The sequence below is a fragment of the Malus domestica genome, chromosome 01 (genome assembly GCF_042453785.1).
Source record: "Malus domestica chromosome 01, GDT2T_hap1".
NCBI classification, from domain to species: domain Eukaryota; kingdom Viridiplantae; phylum Streptophyta; class Magnoliopsida; order Rosales; family Rosaceae; genus Malus; species Malus domestica.
This window is the reverse complement of record NC_091661.1, coordinates 29,361,790-29,386,855: the sequence shown is the minus strand read 5'-3', so window position 1 is coordinate 29,386,855 and position 25,066 is coordinate 29,361,790. Positions and strand designations below refer to the sequence as shown.

General features: G+C 40.8%; 4 protein-coding genes across 5 annotated transcripts; 1 reads left to right on the top strand and 3 right to left on the bottom strand.

Moving 5' to 3' along the window:
• Positions 1-2,904: 2,904 nt before the first annotated feature.
• On the top strand, positions 2,905-4,228 carry LOC103440205 (dehydration-responsive element-binding protein 1B). The gene has a single exon (XM_008378874.4). It carries the CDS (start codon positions 3,316-3,318, stop codon positions 3,976-3,978), a length of 663 nt encoding a protein of 220 aa, XP_008377096.1. The 5' UTR covers positions 2,905-3,315; the 3' UTR covers positions 3,979-4,228.
• On the bottom strand, positions 4,179-11,492 carry VS (valine--tRNA ligase, mitochondrial 1). 2 transcript variants are annotated; one of them, XM_029103657.2, is made up of 21 exons: positions 11,297-11,492; positions 11,139-11,195; positions 10,965-11,021; positions 10,634-10,806; positions 10,475-10,547; positions 10,316-10,381; positions 10,141-10,224; positions 9,554-9,631; positions 9,356-9,439; positions 9,080-9,159; positions 8,777-8,834; positions 8,402-8,704; positions 8,131-8,298; positions 7,341-7,540; positions 6,690-7,089; positions 5,970-6,221; positions 5,379-5,879; positions 5,056-5,147; positions 4,877-4,976; positions 4,603-4,748; positions 4,179-4,501 (listed from the first exon to the last, which is right to left on the bottom strand). In XM_029103657.2, exons 1-21 carry the CDS (start codon positions 11,453-11,455, stop codon positions 4,330-4,332), a joined length of 3,303 nt encoding a protein of 1,100 aa, XP_028959490.2. In that variant the 5' UTR covers positions 11,456-11,492; the 3' UTR covers positions 4,179-4,329. The 2 variants fall into 2 exon arrangements, with proteins under 2 accessions (XP_028959490.2, XP_028959496.1); XM_029103663.2 differs by having other exon boundaries at positions 11,308-11,492.
• A 505-nt stretch (positions 11,493-11,997) lies between these two features.
• On the bottom strand, positions 11,998-15,284 carry LOC103440215 (uncharacterized). The gene is made up of 5 exons (XM_008378885.4): positions 14,786-15,284; positions 13,702-13,963; positions 13,405-13,601; positions 12,815-13,002; positions 11,998-12,723 (listed from the first exon to the last, which is right to left on the bottom strand). Exons 1-5 carry the CDS (start codon positions 14,878-14,880, stop codon positions 12,437-12,439), a joined length of 1,029 nt encoding a protein of 342 aa, XP_008377107.1. The 5' UTR covers positions 14,881-15,284; the 3' UTR covers positions 11,998-12,436.
• An 8,393-nt stretch (positions 15,285-23,677) lies between these two features.
• Positions 23,678-24,776, bottom strand: LOC103440166 (uncharacterized). Its single transcript, XM_008378831.4, has 2 exons — positions 24,201-24,776; positions 23,678-24,084 (listed from the first exon to the last, which is right to left on the bottom strand). The coding sequence occupies exons 1-2, from the start codon at positions 24,624-24,626 to the stop codon at positions 23,812-23,814; spliced, it is 699 nt and encodes a 232-aa protein (XP_008377053.1). The 5' UTR covers positions 24,627-24,776; the 3' UTR covers positions 23,678-23,811.
• Between the last annotated feature and the right edge of the window lie 290 nt (positions 24,777-25,066).

Sequence of the window (25,066 nt, the reverse complement as noted above, 5' to 3'; positions counted from 1 at the left end):
GGCAAGGGTTGAATGGGCTCCATGTGGAAATTTTGAGAGAACATACTTAGTTATCTTTAGTTGCCCACAACTCAGACGATTTACTTTATAGTATGCACGGGTATATAATGGCTAGAAGCTGACTAATTAGCTAAAAATAAAGTTTGAAAAGCGATTGATGAAGAAGGCTGGTCCGTCTCGGTACACAAGTGATCTTTGATTGTTAACTATAATATCACAGCCATTAAATTTTTAGGCCGCATATCAAGCTGTTTAATGTTTGTGCCTATCATATGACTGAGTATAATTGAGTTTTTGTAAGATAAGACCACATGAGGAAAAGAACTAAAACGATACTAGGAGAAAGAACATCTCCTAGAAATTGACGAAACTGGATCCTCTTCTGAGCAACTCATTCGGATCGTTGAAATTTAATCCAACAGCTTCAAACATGGAGCTTCTCTAAAAGTTATAATAATTACAACCGTTGAATTAAGTGACCGTCCGAATAGGCTGCTTATGAGGATCCCCATCCTGAACTCAGGAAATGATCCAGTTCCGAAATTGATATCCTCACTTTCCTTTCCCACTTAACTTAAATCATCAGAAGAAAGGAGGTAGGTCCCAAATCATGTTTCAAGGATAAGATTGAGTTTAAGAAAATCTCTGGGTGCGAACCGGCCCAGATGGTACTGTCTTTGGGGGAGACAGACTAATGAGGCACGTGGCTCACGCGTCAACCTAACGCGGGAAGGCCACTGGATTTCCTCTGGAATCTTAGCGACTAAATAAACATTCAATTAATTCTAAAAGCATTTTTTTCGGTTAACTTATTAACCGTCAACCGTGTTTTGGAGACTGTGTGACGTCGTTTCAGAAAGGTTTGCCCTTCTCGCCACGTCATCGCCGCCGCCTCTTGTCTTCATGTGATCAGTAGTGCAGTGGCAGTAGCTTCCTACTAACTTCTCTCTTCTTGGATTCAGTCTCAACCAAATTAAACGGTCACAGATATTTCTTATATATATTATACAATAAAAATAATAAAATATATATTAATTTTCGGTTCGCTTTGGAATTAAACCAACATATTAATAATATGACGGCCCGATTCCCATTCTGAATTATTATGATTTTTTCAATTTCGACTTTTTTTGGGTGAAGTTTGGGACATTTTGGGTCGAGTTCGCATTTTTTGTTTTTATTTTTTATTTTCCAGCCCTTGGTCTTTTTTTATATTGAAGTATTTTCTTGGACCCCAAAAGATATATTTTCTTTTTACTTGGTGAAAGTGAAAAGTTAACGATGAATATCGCTTATTTTTAGCTACGCCACTTGAAAGTGGAATTCCATTTTGATTTCATTTTATTTATTACAATTCAAAAGCCATCACTTTACTCATTGAAATTCAAAATTCGTTTCACTTTCACTTGTGGACTCTCTCTTCTCCCTAAAACTTATAAGTCGCCTCTTGAAACATATGTGAGACCAACACCTAATAAGACTAGGGGTGGTTCGGTATGGGATCCCATACCGAAACCCTTGTCCCGATTCCCAAACCAAAAATTTCGGGAATCCCAATTTCAATACCGATCCCAAACCAAATTTTCGGGAATCCCAAAATAGTTTCGGGATTTCGGGACAAATCGGGAATCCCAAAATGATTTTGGGCTTTTAGGCTTTTGGGCTTTTGGACTAAAATATTATGTTTTGGGGCTAAAATTGAACCTTTTAACACTTTTGGGCTGCAATATGCTAAGAAGCCCGTTGCAAGACTATGTCAATTTAAATGTAGATGCTACAATTGCAAGACTGCCAATCTGGATTCAAATGTAGATGCTACAATTGCAAGACACTGTCGATTTAAATCATTCATACAGAAATATGTGCAACTATTGAAGCCTTCATTTTTTATGGACTCTGTCGATCTAAATATATATTTAAAAATTAAATAATATATATATATTTTTTTCAGTTCGGTTTGGGAATACCGAAATCCCAAAAACTTGAGACCGATTCCCGTACCGAAATTTCGGGATCGGTTCGGTATTGGGTACCGAAATTTTCGGGAATTTCGGTTTGGGATTTTTTCGGTTTGGTTTGGGATTTTTGGGATTTTTTTTCAGCCCTAAATAAGACTATGCCACATGTGCAATAAATTTGACTATAAATGTTCATTATACGTTAACATTAAAAAATAAGAGAATATTAAGTTAAAAAGAAATTGAAGAGATAAAAAAATAAAAAATAAAATGATTAGCCTGGCGCATCTAAATCAAACCCCATATAAGAAATTAACAGATTTAAGGCAATGTAGAGCAAATTTTGAGTTTTATAAATACGACTTTCAAGTTTCAAGGGGCAAAATATGATCAAAAGTGAGTTCTAAGAGGCAAAATTAAGCGAACTTTGAGTTTTAAGAAGAAAAGTGATGATTTTTAAGTAAAAGAGAACATAATGAAATTAAAGCCGAACTTCAGGAAACGTAACTAAAAATAAGCTTATATCCTTATACGAAATGATCAAATAAAAAGATAAAAGAAAGAAACAAGTTGATATAAAAAGGTAAAGAAAGAAACAAGTTGATATAAAAAAGGTCAAGAAAGAAACAAGTTGATCTGACGAAGCTGTTTATATACGGTGCAGCAGGTGTGAAAGTATATTTGAAGCTTCCAAAAATACTAAAATGAGTCAAAGTATAAATACATACATATATATATATATATTCATGTGGATTGGGTGATGAGTGAGTGAGGCCGACCTTTGACCTTGAAAGCAACAAGATTCATTCACTTAAATATTAAAAACCAGTCAAAACTCAGAATCCACACACTTGGCACACACAAACAAAACTACAATCCACGCCCGCAACTTGGGAAAAAAGGGAGGGAGGGATAAAATCCTACGACAGCTGTAGGGTTTATTGGTTTAATATCCCCCACCCGGCACCCAGTCCTGCAATTACTCCGTGGATTCCATGCCTGCCCAACCCAGCCCCAGCCTGGCTCCGTGTTCGCGTTTTTCATTTGCCCAGTCGCCTTTTTGCACTCACATCACACCTTATATATATCTAAACCAAATCTACTCATAAAAAAAAAAAGTACCTAACTAGAACAAACAATCTGATCCATACTTTTTCATCAGTACTAAGTTTCCATTAACTCCGAAACTGCAAAGTACTAGATTGTCCACACTTGCGACTTTTCCAACTATAAAGCTTGAATCGCTTGTAGTTTAGTAAGTTAAGAGGTCGCTTAAGCGTTTGAAGTTTTGAGTTCGATTCTTGCTTGCTTCAACATCGTTTCTGTTAAACGAACTCTACTACTCTCGTACCTAGAAATGGATGCTTTCTCTCATTACTACGTGGACCCGCAGCCGGAATCGTCGTCCGCTTCTGACGCCAACAGTTCTCGCCCCATGTTCATGAACTTGTCGGACGAGGAGGTCCTGCTGGCGTCCACTTACCCGAAGAAGCAGGCTGGACGGAAGAAGTTTAAAGAGACAAGGCACCCTGTGTACCGCGGTGTCCGGAGGAGGAACTCCGGCAAGTGGGTGTCCGAGGTCCGGGAGCCCAACAAAAAGACAAGGATTTGGCTGGGAACATTTCCCACAGCCGAAATGGCCGCGCGCGCTCATGATGTGGCGGCCATTGCGCTGAGGGGGAGGTCGGCTTGCCTCAACTTTGCCGACTCTGCGTGGCGGCTACCAGTCCCGGCCTCCGCCAACGCGAAGGATATTCAAACTGCCGCGGCGGAAGCAGCAGAACAGTTTCGGCCGGTGGAAGAGTCGGATGAGGCTTGTGGTGCTTCTGCGGTGGCTCCCTCGGAGTGCACGTCAGCGCCGGAGCAACAAGTGCATTTTATGGATGAGGAAGCGGTTTTTGGGATGCCGGGACTGCTGGCAAATATGGCGGAAGGAATGCTACTGCCTCCACCTCATTACAATGCCGATGATGTCGTGGATGTTTATGCGGACGTGCCATTATGGAGTTTTTCCATTTGATCTCTTTTCAGTTTTAGCTTAGTGTAGTCTCTACTCTCTAGAACGCAAAAAAGCTGCTTCTGTGAGCGAGTCTTAAATTTTGTAGTAATCTTTGGCTTGTAAAAGTGCTTTTTCTCCGTACAAAAATTTGATTAGTATGGAAGCACGTATAGGAAGAAAAGAAGAAAAAATAAAAGTCAAATATATGTACCACGCAGATGTACCGTGTATAAATTTATAATATAATCGAGAAAAATTATTTGTGAACTAATTATTCAGTAACAGCGACAAAATCTCAATAAATTATCTAAGAATACGCGAGTAATGTAATGCGAATAAATACTTCTTGATCGAATTTCAAATTGGAAGTCACTACTTTTCGTTGCTCGATATCTGTGCTTCCATATGCTGGCTTGCTTCTTCGAGAGACATTTTTTCCTTCTCGAGTGATTCAAGCCTGTCTGCGTTGGCTTTCTGAATCTTCTCCGGGACCTTTTCTTTGTAGCCGGCTACATTCATCGCCTTCGATAGCTTCTCTTGTTGCCTGCAAGTTAATAAAAACGGCTGTCAGCAATCAAAACCTGGAGGGATTTAAAGTGTAATCTGAGCTTTCAGTCACCAAGTAACTTCAACCGCAAAGCTTACAATGTAATGTCTTCCATCTTCTTCCTGATCTTTTCAAGGTCGGCTTCTAATGAACGGCTTCCTTGAAGCTTGAGATACACAGAAAGGTTTTCGTTTACAACACCCACCACACATCCAGTTGGAGCAGCATCGTTCTCGTTGATTACCTGAACGGATAAGAAATATATTAACTGAATTTGCATAAAGCAATGGTCAGTCAAAAAGCAGTCGGCCCTATAATTTTGTTGCCTCGTTCTGTTGCTAGAGCAGGTTTTTTAAACAACGCATGACTTACCGTCAAAGATGACAAATTGGCGAGAGTTTCAATCTCCAGTTGATGGCTGCATATTATTTCCCTATCTAATGGTGTTCGACAAAGCACAGAAGCTGGTCGCCTGAAAGAAACAAACACTAATCAGATCAATTCACAACATGACAAATCAAAGTATTTCACACTGCAGCGACAAGATATACCTTTCACGACTTTCTTTTGAAAGTGAACGGAGAGATTTCACAACAGAATCTATAAGATTCATCTCGATCTCTGCCCTTTCATTTGTCCAGCGCTGTATAAATGACAAGTTAGAAAGATGGTTACTACACATACTATAACTGTCTCCGCAACATTATCCCAAAGCCAGGGGTCATAATGAAAACCACCATTCCCATGAGTAATCCTTTACGGCCTAAGAAGAACAATGATGCAAGTGTACTTTTTGCATGATCGTTCGCCTCTAGCCTTAGGCTGGTCAGGATCATCCAATTTATGTTTGAGAAAAAAGAACTAACCAACCAACCTCTAGAGTGGAAGGATATTCGCATATCATAATTGAGGCTGGCCTCTTGTGATCCTTTGGTGACGGAAGGCGCTGCCACAGTTCTTCTGTGACGAATGGCATAAACGGATGAAGCAACCGCAGACCATTGTCAAGACATAACCATAGTGTGGCTTGTGCAAAACCCCTTTCAGACTCATACTTTGGATCGTTGCCAGAAAAGTAAGGCTTGATAGCTTCAATAAAGACATCACACAATTGGTACTGCCACCAAGCATACACTGCAGTGGCTGCATCTGAGAAGTCATACGCTTCCAATGACAAAACAGCTTTGGATATGACTTTATTTAGTACCGAGAGTATCCACTGGCAACTAAATGGAAGCACATCTGGATTTACATATGAGGGTGGCACAAAATCATCCCCAAGCCTGCTCATAGCAAATCGTACTGCATTCCACAGTTTATTGCACCATTGACGATAACCCACAACCCTTTGGATGTCCAGATTTATCTTATCTGACTGAAAAGACAAGAAAAGACAATCAGATAGATTACTAGATCCATGGTAGAAAACAGTTACCTGCCAGAAATATAACGATAAAATCCTAACCTGAGCAGTGTAAGAGACAAGAGCAAAACGAAGAGCATCAGCACCGCATTCTTCAATACCCTTAGGAAAGTCCTTTACTTGCCCTTCTTTGGCTACAGTCAATTCCTTGGGATCCAAATTTCCCTCCAAAAGCCTCTGATGCAGACCTTCAAGGGTAATACCATTTATTACTTCAAGAGGATCAATGACATTCCCCAAGGACTTAGACATTTTACGCCCATGTGCATCGCGAATCATTGGGTGCAAATAGACCTGCAAAGCGACCAAATTCCACCTGTCTCTTCAGTAATCAAACTATAATGTATAATCAAAACCATCTTTGCATGCTCAGAACGATTTTTGCAAAAAATAAGATGGTGAAAAAGTCATGTGTCTCTAAAAAATGCCCACTGGACATTTTAACAAGCTCGTATACATATAAACATTGTAAACTGGGAATCTTGTAATAACAATGTAGTAGCCTAGTAGGATTCCACAAAATTTCTTTTCGTTCAAGCTTTTACCAAGTAGAAAAACACTCAGTAATGTTAAGTATAACATGCTATTGTTTCATAGTCAAGCAACTGGACATTAGAAGTTAGGCAAATGCAACACACACGGAAAGCCATTACATAAAGGTCGTACCCAGTGCACAAGGCTCCCGCTTTACGCAGGGTCTGGGAGAGGTGAATGTCGGCTAGCCTTACCCCCATTTATGGAGAGGCTGCTCCCAAGTCCCACCTTTGTAAAAGGTACGTTGCCACCCAATGTACTTCCAAGCATTACCATACGAGCAACCCAGAAAAAGAGAATGTCATGACCGGTTTCAAGAACTGAAGTAGGATAAAACGCCTTCAGATCTTCTGTATCATCAGGCCAGCCTAACACAGACAATGGGAAGAGACCAGCGGAAAACCAAGTGTCAAGCACATCAGGATCCTGCATCAATTGAAATTTCCCCTCAAATTTTTGACTGGCATGTCCTTTGGCCTCTTCTTCATTTCTCGCAACAACCCATCGCTCATCTGATACTCCAAAATTGTCTGGACTATCACCCTCATAAACAACATACCATGCAGGAACACGGTGACCCCACCAGAGTTGCCTTGAAATGCACCAATCACGAATGTTCTCAAGCCATCTGTACAATTGAGACCAGAACTAAGTACAAATTTTAGCCTTTATGTTCAGAATTCCATTTATATAAATTGCAAAGACACAAGTAACAACTAGAATTTATCCACTGACTTGTCAGTTGTCCAAAACCTGAACTTACTTTCTTGGCAATGCTCTAAAAAAGAACATACCTTCTGGAAATATGATCTTATTATTCCTTACAATGCATACACAAGAAATTCCAAAAAGTAAGGCAAAGAAAGGAAAAAACCACACCTCTTCCAATCTGCAGTATACTGTTTCGGGATGATCTCAAGCTTCCTGTTCTCATCATCTATGGCAGCATGAAGGGCTTCTTTTCCCATACCACTGCATTTAACATACCATTGGGGCTTTATCATGGGCTCCACAACATCTTGACTTCTAGAGCAAATTCCAAGGCGCATCTCATTGGCCTTAGCATCTCTAAAGAGGCCCTAAATGCAAGGAGAATAGGGTCACTGAACCATCCATAAAATTGTAAACAGTAAGGAATTCAAACAGACAGTACCCTCCAACAACTAGGAAGATTGATGCACGTGTAACACAAAACTGGGGATGCTGACAAGTGACATTATTACAAGTAGGGTATATTAAAAGGAAAACTAATGAAAAGGGCTTGAAAACTTTGAGTTTTAACGATAAGGACAAAATAGAGGGTAAAGTGAATAGTACCAGGATTGACTTTTTAGTGTAAAAATGTGGTTTTTCGTTAAAGTGAACAGTACCGAGAGCCTTTAAATTGTGCGAAGTGTCTGGAATTATGGGGATGCAAACAATTTCATTTCATAAGACATTGTTTTGAAGGAGTATCGACTTGAAAACAATATTAAAGAACTGTGAGAGGAGGTGGCAGTGATAGTGTTAAAGGTGTTACAGGAAGTCCCCACTAACAACAAATATATTCATCTACTTGGTAAGCATTTAACAATTGCATAGGAATATGATATACTATGTTGATATTAGAATTAATTTTTTTAACCACCATCTATACATAAGCTACACATGCAGTACTGTAAACAGATACCTTCTTCTTTAATGCTTGAGTCACTGCCTCTCGGGCTTTGAAACGTGGCATCCCTACAAATTCTCCACCATCCTGATTTATTTTTCCATCATCAGTAAAGACGTTGATAAATCCAAGATTATGGCGCTTTCCAACATCAAAGTCATTAGGATCATGGGCCGGTGTAATCTGCATGAGGCAAAAGAGAAAGATCAACAAATCTTTATAACCTGAAACATAAACCGGAAAAGAAATTTAACATAATCTTTCACAACTTATACGTTAAATTTACCTTCACAGCACCAGTCCCAAATTCTGGATCAACGAGAATTGCATCACATATTATGCGAATCCTTCTTCCATTAAAAGGATGAATGGCATGCTTTCCATGAAGATGCCGGTACCTTTCATCATCAGGATGTACAGCAATAGCAGTATCACCAAGCATAGTTTCCACTCTAGTAGTGGCCACAACAATCTCACCTAAACCTTCTTCCAGAGGGTAAGCAAATGAAGTCAACACTCCAAATTCAACAGGGTTCTCATATCCAGGAACCTTTAGCAACGTCCTTTCTTTTACATCAATATAGTCCACCTACATAGACCAAAAAAATTTCATAATGCTGAAAAATTTGGGAAAGTATGCCACTAAAAGGAGAAGGCTGACCTCTATGTCAGATATTGCTGTCCGCAAGACACAATCCCAATTCACTAGGCGATTATCCCTGCAAAACAAAGCCAGAATGTGTACAAGAGTGCATAAAAAAGGACATAAAGAGGATGAATTATAGGAGTAGATGATTGAAGAAGTCCATTGGTCGTTAGTATTATCACCCAATCCTCACCTCAACTGGCTAACTAAATAAAAAAAAAATATGTACATATGAAATCAAACAAAAACCAGAAAAGCTAGCCTCCACCATAACATAATGTTAAACCTAGAACAACACAGCTCCTGTGCCTAGCATACCTGTAGATAAGCTCTTGCTTATGAAGCCTTACAAAAGCCTCTGTCACGGCCCTTGATCTTTTCTCATCCATTGTAAAGCACTACAATTAAGAAGGAAACAGTGGAAAAAAAATCAAAGAAATTAGTAATACATATAATAATACACACACACACACACATGAGAGAGAGAGAGAGAGAGAGAGCTTCATGACTAGGTCTAATAAAGAGAACAAGAAATTTAACAGGACAACTGATTCTTTGCTCCAAAAACAAAAAATCCAGAATTCAACTGATTACCTCACGGGACCAGTCCAAAGAAGCACCCAAACGACGTAGCTGCTGTAAAATGGTGCCCCCATACTTATTTTTCCAATTCCAAACCTTTCAACAACCAAAATTACCAACAATTATGAAAAGGTAAGAATGGATCCATTAACTTTAGAACATCAAAATTATGAACGGATATAATACTAGCTAGTTTCAGTTCAAACTCACTTCAGCTACAAATTTCTCACGACCAATATCATGCCTGGTTAACTGTCTTTCGCGCATTAGCTTCTTTTCTACAACAACCTATAAATGGCACATAAATGTTAAAATCCAGAAAACAAATAACAAATGACATGAACATAATCCAGATATATATATATATATATATATATATAGATGCATATGTAGGGTTTTCATGACTGAGATTTTGGCAAAGACACCATTCTAGTTGCTTTTTCTGTTATGAAAAGCTACAACACTGAGAATAAGATAAAATATAAAACACCACTCCTGACTACGGCTTAATTTTGAAAGAACGCGCCCTTGAGGACATCGGACATATATGAGAGTAAAAGTTGCTATTTAAAATCCGACATCCTTCACACGGAAGTTCTATACCCAGAGAACAGCCTACGTATCAGGCACTAAAAACTATGACCCCTACAAGACCCCCATCCAGCCACATAATAAACTGGTGCTGTTGAGTTTGTGTGAAGTGTTGGAAGGAAGCGAGTGCAGAATCACTTTTGCTTAGATTGGTAATATTCAAAAACTAAACTATAGTAAATATTCAATAATTGTTAAATGAACACCTGTGTCGCTATCCCAGCATGGTCCATTCCAGGCACCCACAAGGTATTGTAACCAGACATTCTTCGCCAACGGATTATAGTGTCCTGCATATAACAAAATTACATCCAATTAGTTTTTTTTTCTTTTTTAGAAAACATACTTTGGAAGTCACCATAGAACAAACTTGGGAATCACCTCAACAGCAGCAGTAAGAGCATGGCCAATATGAAGGGCACCAGTCACATTGGGGGGCGGTAAAACCTGTAATATATGCGAGTTAATTTTATTTTGTTTATTGGTATCCATGTCAATGCAAACTCAAAAACAAATTTGATGGAGCAATATGACACTCACAATGACAAAAGGAGGTTTGGAGCTCTTAGCATCTGCCACAAAGAATCCCGTCTTCTCCCACCATCCATACCACCTAAATCGTCAAGCATAGATAACATAATAAATAAATAAAAAGTAAAATTGTTGGGAGAATTGGTGAAAAGAAAACATGACACTCACGATTTCTCTACTGCACTTGGACTATACTGTTTTGCCATTTGACTCGACATCCGTTTCTTCTCGCCAAATGGAGTCTCTGGGTCAATAAAGTCCTCCGGATTCTCCTCCCCCTCGTTGGAACGCTTTACATGCTTCTTTTCACTCTTCTTAGAGGAACTAGATGCTTGTTGTGCCTAAAACCATCAAATAACACCATATCCTTGATCAGTCATCTCAGGGACTGACATTCTAGGACGTTTCGACACCACGCAGACGCAGCACAACAAAATATATTCGACAAAACCAAAAAATGAATCGAAAACCTACACCAAAATACATTCACCATCATTACCTGAAGCTTGGCAGCTTTCTCTAAAGCTTTCTGCTTTTTCAATTCCTTCTCTCTTGCCTGCCGAAATATCAAAGAGTTAGAAATTAATTTCTTTCTAAAATTCAGTAATTCACATATTTATCCATCTGGGTCTGCAATTATAACATTAAAAGAAGCAATTTTGCAAGAGATTACCTTTTCTTCCTTCTTCTTTTTCTTCTCTGGGTCTTCAATCCCTTTTCCGTTATCCATCTGCGGCATCAGAACGACGCAGTTAAACCAATCCCAAAAACCAAAACGGATGGAATTTCTAGAAAGCTTAAATCTTTGATCGGGAGGGTGAGTTCACATACCGCCGCCCTACCGGCCGGAGGGGAAGACTGAAGAGGCCTCTGAACGTGGAAGCGGCGGAGGAGAGGCGGCGCCGCTGCTGCAAATTTGATCTGGTTGCTGATGAAGTGGTAGAGTACTTGCGTCTGCTTTCCTAAAACCCTAAAGTGGGGCCCAATCATATATTGTTGGACTTTGGTGCCAAAAGTTTTAACCGTCGGACACTTGCAGCTCAAGCTCCACATATAAACAATGCAATACCTTTTCCTAATTTCTTATTTTTAAAAGCATAAAAACCATCAAGGGACTTAACCTAGATCATCTTTTTAAAAGCTGGAAAAACTTACATAAACATTTTAACTTTTTCTGACCATCATTATGTGATTAATCAACGCCAAGAATCTAACCCACGACGTACCTCCTAAATTTTTCTTTTATGTTGCAAAAATTAGGTAGATATATGGTATTTCTTTAAAATAGCACTTAAAGTGCTTTTGGGATAAGTGCTTCTTCCAAATAGCACTTAAAATGATTTTGCGACCCAAAATCAATTTCACTAAAAACGCTTTCAGTCATTTTAAATGCTCTTACGAACTCTACTATAGATAGAAAAACTTAAAAACACTTCTACCACCTCTTGGACTTCCAAGTACTATTCCAAAAAGCAATTGGACGTGGCTAAAGTTTTGAAACGTTAATAATAAAAGCGCTTATAGCAAAAACATTTATCAGCAAAAGCTTTTTACTATTTTTTTTTTATTGGTACCTTTCTCCATAAGCTATTCCAACACTGCATAAACAACATCACCACACAACATCCTAAAATGGTATTCGACAAAGATTTACAGCACAATTCAGTAACTTGAGAATTCAAATCTTACATCTAAAAGTTTCCAGGAAAAAAAACCAACACAACGACCTGGAAATCCGGATTCCATCAGAGGAAGTAGCCCACCGTAGACGGCGGAAACAATTTGACCGATACCAATGCGAAATGCAAAATCAAACGGAACCACATCACGGTAAGCATTTCGGAGAAACGCATACACATGAGGAAAAAAGGAGAACATTTTACGAACTAACTGCGCTGAGCATGTCATGTACTTTCGAGTATTTGATACAATCCACCATTGGATCACTTCATGCTTTTCGATTCAGATCTACTACTTTGCTTTCTTAAGGAGAGCCGATGTAACAAACTCGGCATCATCCCTCACAAAACTCCACCAGAGGTATGTAATAGGTATGTTGATTGCATTCCAGAGAGCGTGCGCGTCAATAAAGCCTTGGTAAGGTGGGAAGTCATATATCTCGAAGAGCAGGGCAAGGGCTTCTCCTGCCACTACCGCCCACAACTTGCAGCGCGATGGATGGCAACTGACACCAGCCCAAACTGCCCATGTAAGAAGCTGAATGATGCCCATGGCCATGCACACTTTCATGTTCAAACCTGCAAAACTTGTAAGCTCATTGCCACGGCAAATAGTTTTGTATTAAAAGCAACAAAAAGTTTGGCTCAAATTTGCAACAGAATGTCTTACCGTAATCAAGTTTATAGAAGTTCAGGTACAGTATGTGTGTGGTGACGAATGCAATCAGCGGAGCACAAACCATGACCCTTGCAGCCTCATCTCTCACATTAAACGCTCGAATTAGGGTCACAATGAGTGAAAATCCAAGTAGTGCTACAGAAGAAGAATAATCTAGCTTCTCTGTCAACTCGACATCTCTACATTGGATAACAAAGCAGCAGTTAAAAACTGTCTGAAAACAATTAATGTTATCATATCAAAATCGTGTTCTTCCCTCACACCAGGCACAATCAACACGCAAAAGTTTTGTATTCGTTACGAGGTCAGTACCACAAGCTACAGCATAATCTTGCTGTTGAAATTTAGCAGAGAAAAATTCTGGCCTATGGAATACCCTAATTCCATATGCACAACACTACACTAAATCTTGTCCTGCTGTTATAAATTGCGACCATCAATTTGTTTAAATCGATAGGTTGCGAGGTCTAAGAAGTACAAAGTACTAAAATATTTATCTTTTGCATAAGTTGACATTTTGGAGCAGATCACGGTTGTATGTATAAATCATTACGCTGTCAAAGGAATTTAAAACCACTTACCGGCTGTGAAATACACCACTCCAAAACCAGGCATTCATTGCCAAGATCCCATAGATGTGCCACATACCAGTATATTCATAGTACGTCTTCTTATTTGGATTCAACGGCAACTTGTAGTATATAAGGATGAAAAAAGATATCCAGCCATGAAATTGAATGGCAAGATTGATAGCGGAGAGAGCAACAGCAACCGGTTCCTAAACAAGTTCGTTGAATGGTTAGGCCATATCAGCAAGTAAATTAACTTATTTAGATTAGTAATCAACTAATTTGCTCTACTAAATATCAGCGGAAGACCTGGATGCCATAAACACGCTGAAACGGCCATTTCCCATGGTATTTGACAGGCTTATGGCCGAGTTCCTCTCTCTCTTCCTCCCTTGCAAACATGCAGTGGTACCTGCAGTCACTGCGGCAGTCCCATTGTTTCCAGCGCAAATAGAGGGGCTCTTGCATGTACCACGGACCATCAATAGGTTTCCCATCGGATGAAAATTTACAGTGTTGAAAGCATGTGTCCCCTACACACCCAGATTTTTCGCACTCCGCCACACAAGACCTGGAAAACCCATAAAAATCATAATGGTTATCACCCAACAGCCATGAAACAAGCAACATATAGATGAATATGATACAAGAGAACACCTAATGAACTTCCGTGAATGTAAATTTTGTACTTGTGAAATCACATCAATCAAATAGCATAACCAATATAGGGCTCGTTTGGAAGTGCTTTTAAAAAGCGCTTTTGGTGAAATTGATATTGGGTTCCAAAAGCACTTTAATTGCATTTTGGGAGAAGCACTGTGCTTCTTGCAGAAAATCACTTTTCCAGGATCCACTTGAACTTTTACTAAGGATTGATTTCAAAGACATTCTCACCAAAAGCATAACAATCATTTTAAAAGTACTTCCAAACCCATTCGCCTAAAGCTCCCAAATAAAGAACTTTCATCATTATCTGCATTAATGCTAGTTAACAATAAAAGATTTCAAATTTATTTTTCCCTAGCATTAAATGATTGTTCAATTTTCATAATTATCTTCACAATCTATATCCATCAAGTAACAAAAACATCACACTAATCGTTGATTCGTTGTACGGAATACACGAAACTTAGTCCAGATTTTCGAGTTTTCAACCACGAAAACACGAAAACTCGATCAAATTTCTAATCAATTTGGCTATACAAACAACTAAACGAAGCTCATCAATCAAACAGTGAGAGCATTCAACTAAACTAAAATACTTCAAATAAACAACTCAATGAGCTCGAATATTATAAATAAACCAAACCAAATCAAATACTGATACGAACTTGGAAGCGAAATTCCAAGTCCTTTCAGAAACCAAGCAAAAATCTCAGAAAGGAAGGCATACTTGTAAATCGGATCAGCATCGCCATCACTGGCGCGAAGAGCAGGAAGCAGAGAGGAGAGGAAAGCGAGGAGAAGAATGCAACGAAGCTGCGCCATCGGGCTCTCGGAAGCAGAAAGTCAACAGCGGAAGAATCTTCTGGAGGTTTCTAGAGCTGGCGAGGAATGTTCGTGTGGAGATGCGACTGCCTGCGTCCCATGGAACCGCGAACTGGTTAGAGAGAGAGAGAGAGAGAGACGGCGGAGGATGAGGATAAGCAGAGGGAGGTGGCGGAGGAGGAGCTGAGGACGGAGGAGGAGCTGAGTGGAGTAGCGAGAGAGGAGGAGTTGAGGTGATTTGGGTGGTGAATCGAGGCGATGGGGTGGAGACCAGAATCTCGTGAGGGTCCTCTTCTCGACTCTTGGCGATACTCCAGGAGACACGTGGGCGGAAAATGGACGTGCTGATGCTCTCTCTCTATATATATATATATATATATATATCTCTCTCTCCCTCTCTCTCTTTCTCTCTCTTTCTCTCTCTCTCAATTTTTTATTGTTTCCTTTTTCGAGCCCCTGTTTTGCCCGTGACGCAGTCAAACAATGACGACGTTAATGGTAAAAACTTGGTCATCTTCATTCTTCATACGTAAATTAATCAATTTATAGGTGAAATTTTGACCTTCTTTATAAATTATAGGTCAAATTAATCAATTTATAGGTGAAAATTTGACCTTCTTTATAAATTATAGGTCAAATTAATCAATTTATAGGTAAAAATTTGGTTCAAAAATAAAAAAGTCAAGGGTTTCACTTTTTAGCATTAACATTCTTTTTGAAATGTCACCTGAACTTGGTTCCAAACATTTGACCTCCTTTTTAGTAGGAGGTGGACAAATAAATTGATTTTTGACATTTGATCTTTTTTTCACAAGTTTTCTATTTTTTTTTTTGGTACGCACTCTAAAACTTTGATTGGTAGAAAAACATGTTTTCTATTTTTTTTTAATTGGTTGCAAGTTTTAAGAAACTCCGCCTATGTAAGTTTATCTTACATGGCCGGTCCCAAGCCCGGGTAAAGGAGGAGGGGGAGGGCGTCAGGTAGTCGACAGCCGGCACTCCACAGTTACGTCGAATCCTTATGAAAATGAATTCAGAACGAAATCGCGCTAAAGCTAGGGCGTCACCCGTAAGTGGCGCGCTGTGTGGCCCGAGCACAGTGATAAGTGAGCAAGGGTCGCTGTATCTCCATAGGCACCCGGATGCAGTGTTAAATGAGCAAGGGGGCCATAGAAACTTCTTTTCGAACGACTCCACTCAAAGTTGTTTGGGAGCATATGCACCTATCAACTTTACACGGGACACACAAAAGAAGTACTTTGATTCCATTGGACGGGGGAGGGTGAAGAAGCTAGGACAGAAGGGTAGAGTTCAGGAGAGTAGAATGCGTTTAGGAACGTGGAATATAGGAACCTTAACGGGAAAATCCATGGAAGTAGTGGAAGTTATGGTGAGGAGAAGGATAAATATTATGTGCCTACAAGAAACTAAGTGGGTTGGTCTTAAGGCAAAGGATCTAGAAAACTCAGGGTTTAAACTTTGGTACTCGGGCACAAATAGAACGAGAAACGGTGTTGGCATCATCGTGGACAAGACCTTGACACAAGATGTTGTAGATGTCAAGAGGGTAGGAGATAGAATCATGGCAATCAAGATTGTAATAGGACAAGAACTTATCAATGTGATTAGTGCGTACGCACCTCAAGTAGGGTTGGATATGAGTTCGAAGGAGAAATTTTGGGAAGACCTTGGAGACTTGGTGCAAGGAATTGCTCAGACGGAGAAGTTATTTATAGGAGGAGATTTAAATGGACACGTGGGCAGGGAGACAGGCAACTATGGAGGTTTTCATGGTGGCCATGGTTTTGGGGAGAGAAACGAGGATGGGGAAGCTATCTTGGATTTTGCAATGGCATATGATCTCTTCTTAGCCAACACCTTCTTTAAGAAGAGAGAAGAACATGTGATCACCTACAAGAGTGGGTCGTCAAAAACACAAATAGATTTTCTTCTAATGAGGAAATGGGATCGTATAACTTGTAAGGATTGCAAAGTTATACCAGGAGAGAGCGTGGCTAATCAACATCGCTTGTTGGTGATGGATGTACATATCAAAAGAGTGAGAAAAAAGAACAAGACTTTGAAGTGCCCAAGGACTAGATGGTGGAATCTAAAAGAAGAAAAACAAGTCATTTTCAAAGAGAAAGTAATCACCCAGTGTGTGTGGGATAGAGAGGGGGAAGCTAGCCAAATGTGGGATTCCATGGCTAGTTGTATCCGAAAAGTAGCAAAAGAGGTGTTAGGAGAGTCCAAGGGCTTTGCCCCACACCAAAAGGAATATTGGTGATGGAATGAGGAGGTACAAACAAAGGTGAAGGCTAAGAAGGAATGTTGTAAAGCCTTATACAAGGATATGACCGATGAAAATGGTGAAAGGTATAGAAAAGCGAAGCAAGAGGCGAAGAAAGCTGTGAGGGAAGCTAAGTTAGCGGCTTATGACGATATGTATAAGCGACTAGATACCAAAGAAGAAGAGTTGGATATCTATAAACTAGCTAGAGCAAGGGAAAAAAAGACAAGGGACCTAAACCAAGTGAGGTGCATCAAGGATGAGGATGGAAATGTTCTTGCTACAGAGAACGCGGTTAAAGATAGATAGAGAGGTTATTTTCATAATCTTTTCAATGAAGGACATGAAAGGAGTGCTTCTTTAGGGGAGTTGAGTAACTCAGAAGAGTGTAGAAACTACTCTTTTTATCGTCGAATCCGGAAGGAAGAAGTGGTTGTAGCTTTGAAGAAGATAAAGCATAGAAAAGCAGTAGGCCCAGACAATATACCAATCGAAGTGTGGAAAGTTTTGGGAGGGACAGGTGTAACATGGCTCACTGACCTTTTCAATAGGATTTTGAAAACGAAGAAGATGTCAAATGAATGGCGAACGAGCACTTTGGTGCCTATTTACAAGAATAAGGGCGACGTACAAAATTGCATGAACTATAGGGGTATTAAGCTAATGAGTCATACAATGAAGCTCTGGGAGAGAGTCAATGAGCATAGATTGAGGCAAGAGACACGGGTTTCGGACAACCAATTCGGGTTCATGCCAGGGCGCTCAACCATGGAGGCAATCTATCTCTTACGAAGATTGATGGAAAGATATAGAGATGGGAAAAAGGATTTACACATGGTCTTTATAGATTTGGAAAAAAGCGTATGATAGGGTCCCAAGAGACATTCTTTGGAGGATTTTAGAGAAGAAAGGAGTACGAGTAACATATATCCAAGCTATAAAGGATATGTATGAATGAGCAAAGACTGCCGTAAGAACTCATGAAGGACAAACCGAAAGCTTTCCCATAACTGTAGGATTACATCAAGGCTCATCCTTAAGTCCTTACGTTTTTGCGTTAGTAATGGATGAGTTAACAGGACATATTCAAGATGATATTCCTTGGTGTATGCTTTTCGCAGACGATATAGTGTTGATAGATGAAACTCAGGAAGGGGTAAATGCAAAGCTTAACCTTTGGAGAGAAGTGTTGGAATCTAAAGGTCTTCGCCTAAGCCGATCAAAGACAGAATATATGGAGTGCAAGTTCAGTGCAAATGAAGGCCAAAATGAGTTTGGGGTGAGGATCGGAAATCAAGAAATACCAAAGAGCGATCGTTTTCGTTACCTAGGATCTATCTTGAAAAAGAACGGAGAATTAGATGGAGATCTCAACCATAGAATACAAGCTGGATGGATGAAGTGGAAGAGTGCATCCGGCGTGTTGTGTGACCGCCGTATGCCACTGAAGCTCAAGGGAAAAATTTATAGGACGGCAATAAGGCCGACGATGCTGTATGGCACAGAATGTTGGGCGGTGAAGCATCAACACGTACACAAAATGGGTGTAGCGGAGATGAGGATGCTTCGTTGGATGTGTGGGCACACAAGAAAGGATAAGATTAGGAATGAGGATATCCGGGGTAAAGTAGGAGTAGCCGAAATTGAAAGAAATATGAGAGAAAATCGGTTACGGTGGTTTGGACATGAGCAAAGAAGGTCTACTGACGCTCCGATTAGAAGATGCGACTATGGGACAGAGGTTCAGGGCCGAAGGGGTAGAGGAAGACCTAGGAAAACTTTGGAAGAGACTATAAGAAAAGACTTAGAGTACTTGGATCTAACGGAGGACATGACACAGGACCGAGCACAATGGCGTTCAAAGATTCATATAGCCGATCCCACTCAGTGACTTGGATTTTCCAAGTCTCCAACCGAGAAGTTTTCCTCACTCGGGAAATTAAGGGAATACTACCTCAACCTACATGCTCCACTCACAAAGCTTCAACAAAAGAAAATTCAGAGAACTTAGCGAAGAAGGCTTTGGTGTATTCAACACAATACGTTGAAATGAAGGAAAACTATTTATTGATATCCCCGATAAGTCACAAATATGTACATATACATGAGTCAAAATAAACAAACAAGCGGGAGCCTTCACAAAGGTTGCTTAGGAGAAGTCTCAGCAGTCGGTAGAGCCCCAGAAAGAGCAGGCACTGGAGGGGGATCATTTGGAGCCTCAGTACTGGACAGAACCCTAGAAGGAGGAGGCAGCAGAGGTTGATCATTTGGAGCTTCATTATGCGGTACAGCCCCAGAAGACGAGGGCAATAAATGCCTTTGGAACAAACCCACAAATCTCTGATGATCAAGTAAAACCTGACCATCAGATTCCTTCATCTGGTCAAGCTTCCTCTTCATGTTTGTAGCATAGTCATGTGCGAGCCGGTGCAACTGTTTATTCTCATGCGTGAGCCCTCTAATCTCATGTTTGAGACTCATCACTTCAACCGCCAATGATTCAACTTGGCGGGTTCGAGCAAATAGGCGTTGGGCCATGTTAGACACAGAACCTGCACACTGAACACTGAGAGCCAGAGAATCCTTAACAGCCAACTCATCAGACCGTTTGGAAAGTAGTCTGTTATCTTTGGGAGTGAGAAGGTTCCTGGCCACTACCGCATCGGTCATATCATTCTTCATCATGGAATCCCCAACAGTAAGAGGACCAGTAGGGGAGACGAAGGATGGGCGCCATATGTTGTCTGGAGAAGGCGTGACTGCCTCTTCAACAAGGTTCAAGTCAAAACGACGGTCGGAGGGGCCATACATTTTCAAAGGTGTTAAAGAGAGAAGAGGTCGGACAAATCAAGATCTTAGAAGTGCAAGAATGGAGCTTCTACTGGTGGAGATTCAAGTGTGCTTTGGAACTTAATGCCAGCCTTTATAAAAAATCTGCACTCGACGGAGCTTCAGAAATCGAAGAGGCGTTTGCTTTCTCAAAAGCTGGGCTGCTCAGAGACCACGAGACGTTTGCTTTCTCAAAAGTTGGGCTGCTCAAAGACCACGAAGGCCGATCTCAGAAATCGAAGACGAGCTTGCTTTCTCAAAAGCTGGGCTGCTCAGAGACCACGAGGGCCGATCTTAGAAATCGAAGAGGCACCTACTTTTCCAGCCTTGTCAGCACCTGTCAGCTTTGCGAAAATTATGGGCATTATGTCGAAGATTTCTGGTGAAGTAGAAAGCACATGAATCTTACTGTTCAATCACCCACTTCCCACACGCAACATTAGCTCATGGGTACCACAGATAACTTTGCAAAAGTTCTCTGACAAAGTTGAGACACGTGAAGCTTGCAGCTCCCACTACACCGCTCTGACCAAGAAGGGTAAAAGAATAGCAAAGAAACAGCACTAACAAAGTTTAGACACATAAATTTTGAAGGTCTAGCTACCATATTATTACCCACAAGGGTAAAGGAATAGTACCACTGCTGGATAATTGGAAAGTCCCTGTGTGTCAACCTCTGTGCTTCGTGGCAAGATAGACTAGCAAACATGCCCAACCTTTTCTCACATTCGAGAAAACACTCCCAACAAGATTGCTTGCTCCAAAATCGAAGAGGCACCGCCCTCCGAATCTCGAGAGCCAGACTCCCAACATGATTACTTTCTCAAAAATCGAAGAGACACCGCTCTCCGAATCTCGAGAGCCAGACCCCTAGCAAGATGACTTTCTCAAAAATCGAAAAGACATCGTTCTCCGAATCTCGAGAGCCAGATCTCCGACAGGATTGCTTGTTCGAAAACCGAAGAGGCACCACTTTCCCAACTTCAAGAGCCGGATCTCCTTGGATAAAGCTTGTCTGTAATCTTTACACGCAATATCAGCTTTCCAGATACCATAGACCACTTTTTCAAAGTGCTCTGACAAAGTTAAAACATGTGAAGCTGGCAGCTCCCACTACCGTGTTATGACCAAGCAGGGTAAAGGAATAGCATTACTACTTGTTGTTAGGGAGACTCCTATATATGTTGACCTCTATCCCCAACAGACAGGCATACCTGCAAAAATGCTCAACCCTTCCTCATATCTGAGAGGGCACTCCCAAAGAAGCCTTTCGAAATATTCAGCTTTCTTTCCCCCCGATAATACCTCTGCAACCAAGCTATACTAGAGCAAGAATATCTCATATCATCAGGGTTAAAAGCAAGAGTATCCCATATCATGTTTTTTCCCTGTCTTTTCCTTTGGCCTTGTTCTTACCTACAAGACAAGGAGAAAGAGAGCAATCAGTCAGCACTTGGAATCAAGCTTCCAGTCAGGAACTGACTGCCTGGAACCCCTTACTTGATTACTTACCTGGCATTGCTCTCGAGTACTCATCTTCAACATCTTATGCTTCCAGGGAAGATACCGCATCTGCCCGAGGAACATATAGGGCAAGTGAGAAGGATACAAGGAAGCATGTGGAGACAAGCGTAACAGCACACGTGCCGATACATCCACTACTCTGTCAAAAGCAAAAGTATCTCATATCAGCAGGGTCGAACGTACTATAAATTTGATGGACTTGTTTTGACCCTCAAATTCTTCAGTCGGCCTTATACTCTGGAGGAAACCAGAAAACCCTCCAGCCCAGTTCAAGAATAAGCCTGTGGAAAGTTACTTCTTCAAAAGCAAAAGTATCCCATATCATCTCTTCTCATTTTTCTTCTCTTTATCCTTCATGCTGCCTGCAAGATAGGGAGAATGTGAACAATCAGCCGGAACTCGAAATCAAAGTTCTGATCTGGGACTGATTGCTTGGAGCTCTGATTGCTTACCTTGTCTGTCACCTCTTTCAGCAGATCCCCTAGCTCGGCGACTTGGAGGACTCCTACTACATGGTTTGTATCGCGCTTGACCAAGCCTGAAACTACAAGTAAGCTTCATGTGAAATTGATACATTACCTTGTGCATCTCCACCAGTTAAAGATACCACCCTTGGATGGAGGAAGAGTACTTTCAGAGAAGATGTCACATCTACCTACGAGACAGATAAGGCAAGTCAAGACGATACCACACTCCGGAACTTAGAAGTTTCGTGATTACGAGATCATTCTCCCACAATATTTCCTAATGTCATTTGTACTAAATCATTCACTTGTACTCACTAAAAGAGAGCTTAAACCTATGTACTTGTGTAAACCCTTCACAATTAATGAGAACTCTTCTATTTCGTGGACGTAGCCAATATGGGTGAACCACGTACATCTGGTGTTTGCTTTCCTATCTCTATCGATTTATATACTTATCCACACTAATGACCGGAGCAATCTAGCGACGATCACAAAAAGCGACCGTTTTCGCTACCTAGGATCTATCTTGCAAGAGAACGGAGAATTAGATGGAGATCTCAACCATAGAATACAAGCTGGATGGATGAAGTGTAAGAGTGCATCCGGCGTGTTGTGTGATCGTCGTAGGTCACTGAAGCTCAAGGGAAAATTTTATAGGACGGCAATAAGGCCAGCGATGTTGTATAACACAGAATGTTGGGCGGTGAAGCATCAACACGTACACAAAATGGGTGTAGCGGAGATAAGGATGCTTCGTGGGATGTGTGGGCACACGAGAAAGGAGAAGATTGTGAATAAGGATATCCGAGGTAAAGTAGGAGTAGCCGAAGTTGAAGGAAAGATGAGAGAAAATCGGTTACGGTGGTTTGAACATGTGCAAAGAAGGCCTACTGACGCTTCGGTTCGAAGATGTGACTACGGAACAGAGGTTCGGGGCCGAAGGGGTAGAGGAAGACCTAGGAAAACTTTGGAAGAGACCCTAAGAAAAGACTTAGAGTACTTGGATCTAACGGAGGACATGACACAAAACCGAGCGCAATGGCGTTCTAGGATTCATATAGCCGACCCCACTTAGTGGGAAAAGGCTTTGTTGTTGTTGTTGTTGTTGTTGTTGGTTGCAAGTTTTAAGAATTCAATACAGTCCATCCCGTTTTTAAATAAAAAAAGTGAAATATCCGAAATAATCTTGAAGAGGTGTGGGAGTTAAAAGTTCCGAAATAACTTTGAAATATTTTGAATGGAAAACTTAAGGCGAGATGACAAATGAATGATTTTGAAAATTTGATATAACAACAAACCCCTTAAGATTATGAAAAACTAAAATAGTTGAACAAATTCAATTCCAATCCTGATCATCGTTGCGAATGAATCTGGAGATGTCAAAGCCTTTCCTTTTTGTGGCATTAGAATTTGCTAATCAAGCACAATCCCAGTTTAGCAGGTTTTCATTTATTGGAGTTCTTTGCTGCAGGCCACCAGTGCATTGGATGCAGTTCAACGTTGGTGGTTGCTCACCGATTAAGCACAGTACGTATCAAAATGCGCATCAAATTGCTTTGTGCTCCGATGGAAGGATAGCTGAACTCGAACCCAAGACATCTCCGATCGTTGAAAACAAGCGAGCAATGACGGAGCAGACGGGTGAGTTCTACACTACTATATAGCATATGGAGAAAATGAACGTAAATTGTTAAACAATCGAATTCAGCTGCATATGAACATAAATCTGGCTCTACATATTTTTGCTTTCGTTCGACATTGACTTTGATTACGCGAAAGAGTACTACATTGCAGGGGCGATGATCGTCTCTCGTGAAACCACTAAGAGCTAGAGAAGGAAATAATAGCGTTCAAGTCGGCCAGGCATTCCGTGGGAAGGCCAAGGAAGGAGTTGATCAGAAAGTCATCGATGGGATCAACGGTTGCCACCCCAACAAGTCTGCACTTTCCTTGTTTATCCAACCTCTCCCCTCTTCCACTTCTCATCGTTCCTTTCGATTCCTCGGATGTCAATACCGTCTTCACCAGCAGCGGAGGTGCCTTGTATATACTCCCAACCGAAAACCAAAACTCCGCCTTGAATTCGAGATCAACCTGCAAAATAAAGTACCAAACAGTGGCTATGAAACAAACCAGTTAACATCGCTCTACTGCTAACCAGTTAGTAAGTTAATGCGACACTAAGAATTACTTTTGTCGAAGCATTTTACCTGGCCGGATTCTGGATTGATGCTCCCACTGAAGAACTCAGGGACAATGTCAATCTTCAAAAAGGGCGGCAATGGCAACCCCAAGAACTTTGTTGTTGCACTCTCCAATGGCGGGATATAGAGCCTTCCGATGTCAAACGACACCAAGACATCGCCATTCGAGTTGCTTTCCGTGACCTCTGTGGCAGACCCGGTTCCCGCTCCACCTTCAGCATTGTATTCAAAGTCAGGATACCTGGCTATGCCAAGCTTGCAGGCACTCAAAGTCTTGAAGTTTACGGTATAAAGTTTCGATTTTCGATCTTCGGTTTGAGAGTAAGAAGGGGAAGAGAAGGAGATGATGGTTTTGGTTCTGGGATTCTGGTTTTGAGTTGGGAATTTCCATAGAGCTGGAAGGTTGGAGGTGTTTATCCTGAAGCACCCCATTTTTGGCGGGTACCCTTCTTCTGTGTTTTGTGAAGATTAACTGAAAACTTTTCTTTTTTCTTTTTTTAATTTCCCACTGCAAAATTTGAGGCTGGTTTTGATTCTAAAAACCTTATCTTTTTATGTTGGAAGATTTAAATTCTATGTGATGACTGGCTGTGCAATTGAGACGTGTACATAGACAGGACGAGGATTGTCTGCCCTTCTAATTGTGGTGCCCTTCCATGCCCTCCTATTTTGTGCGGTCACGGTTAAACCATGTCAATATTTTATATTAATTTTTTAATAAGATAATAAGACAAAAAACAATAAAAATATAAAATATTAACGTGGCTTAACCATGGCCGCACAAAATAGAAGGGCATAGAAGGGCACCACAACTAGGAGGGCAGACAATCCTTATCCAGAAAAGTCTAAAGCAGAGAAGTGTGTCAGTGGTC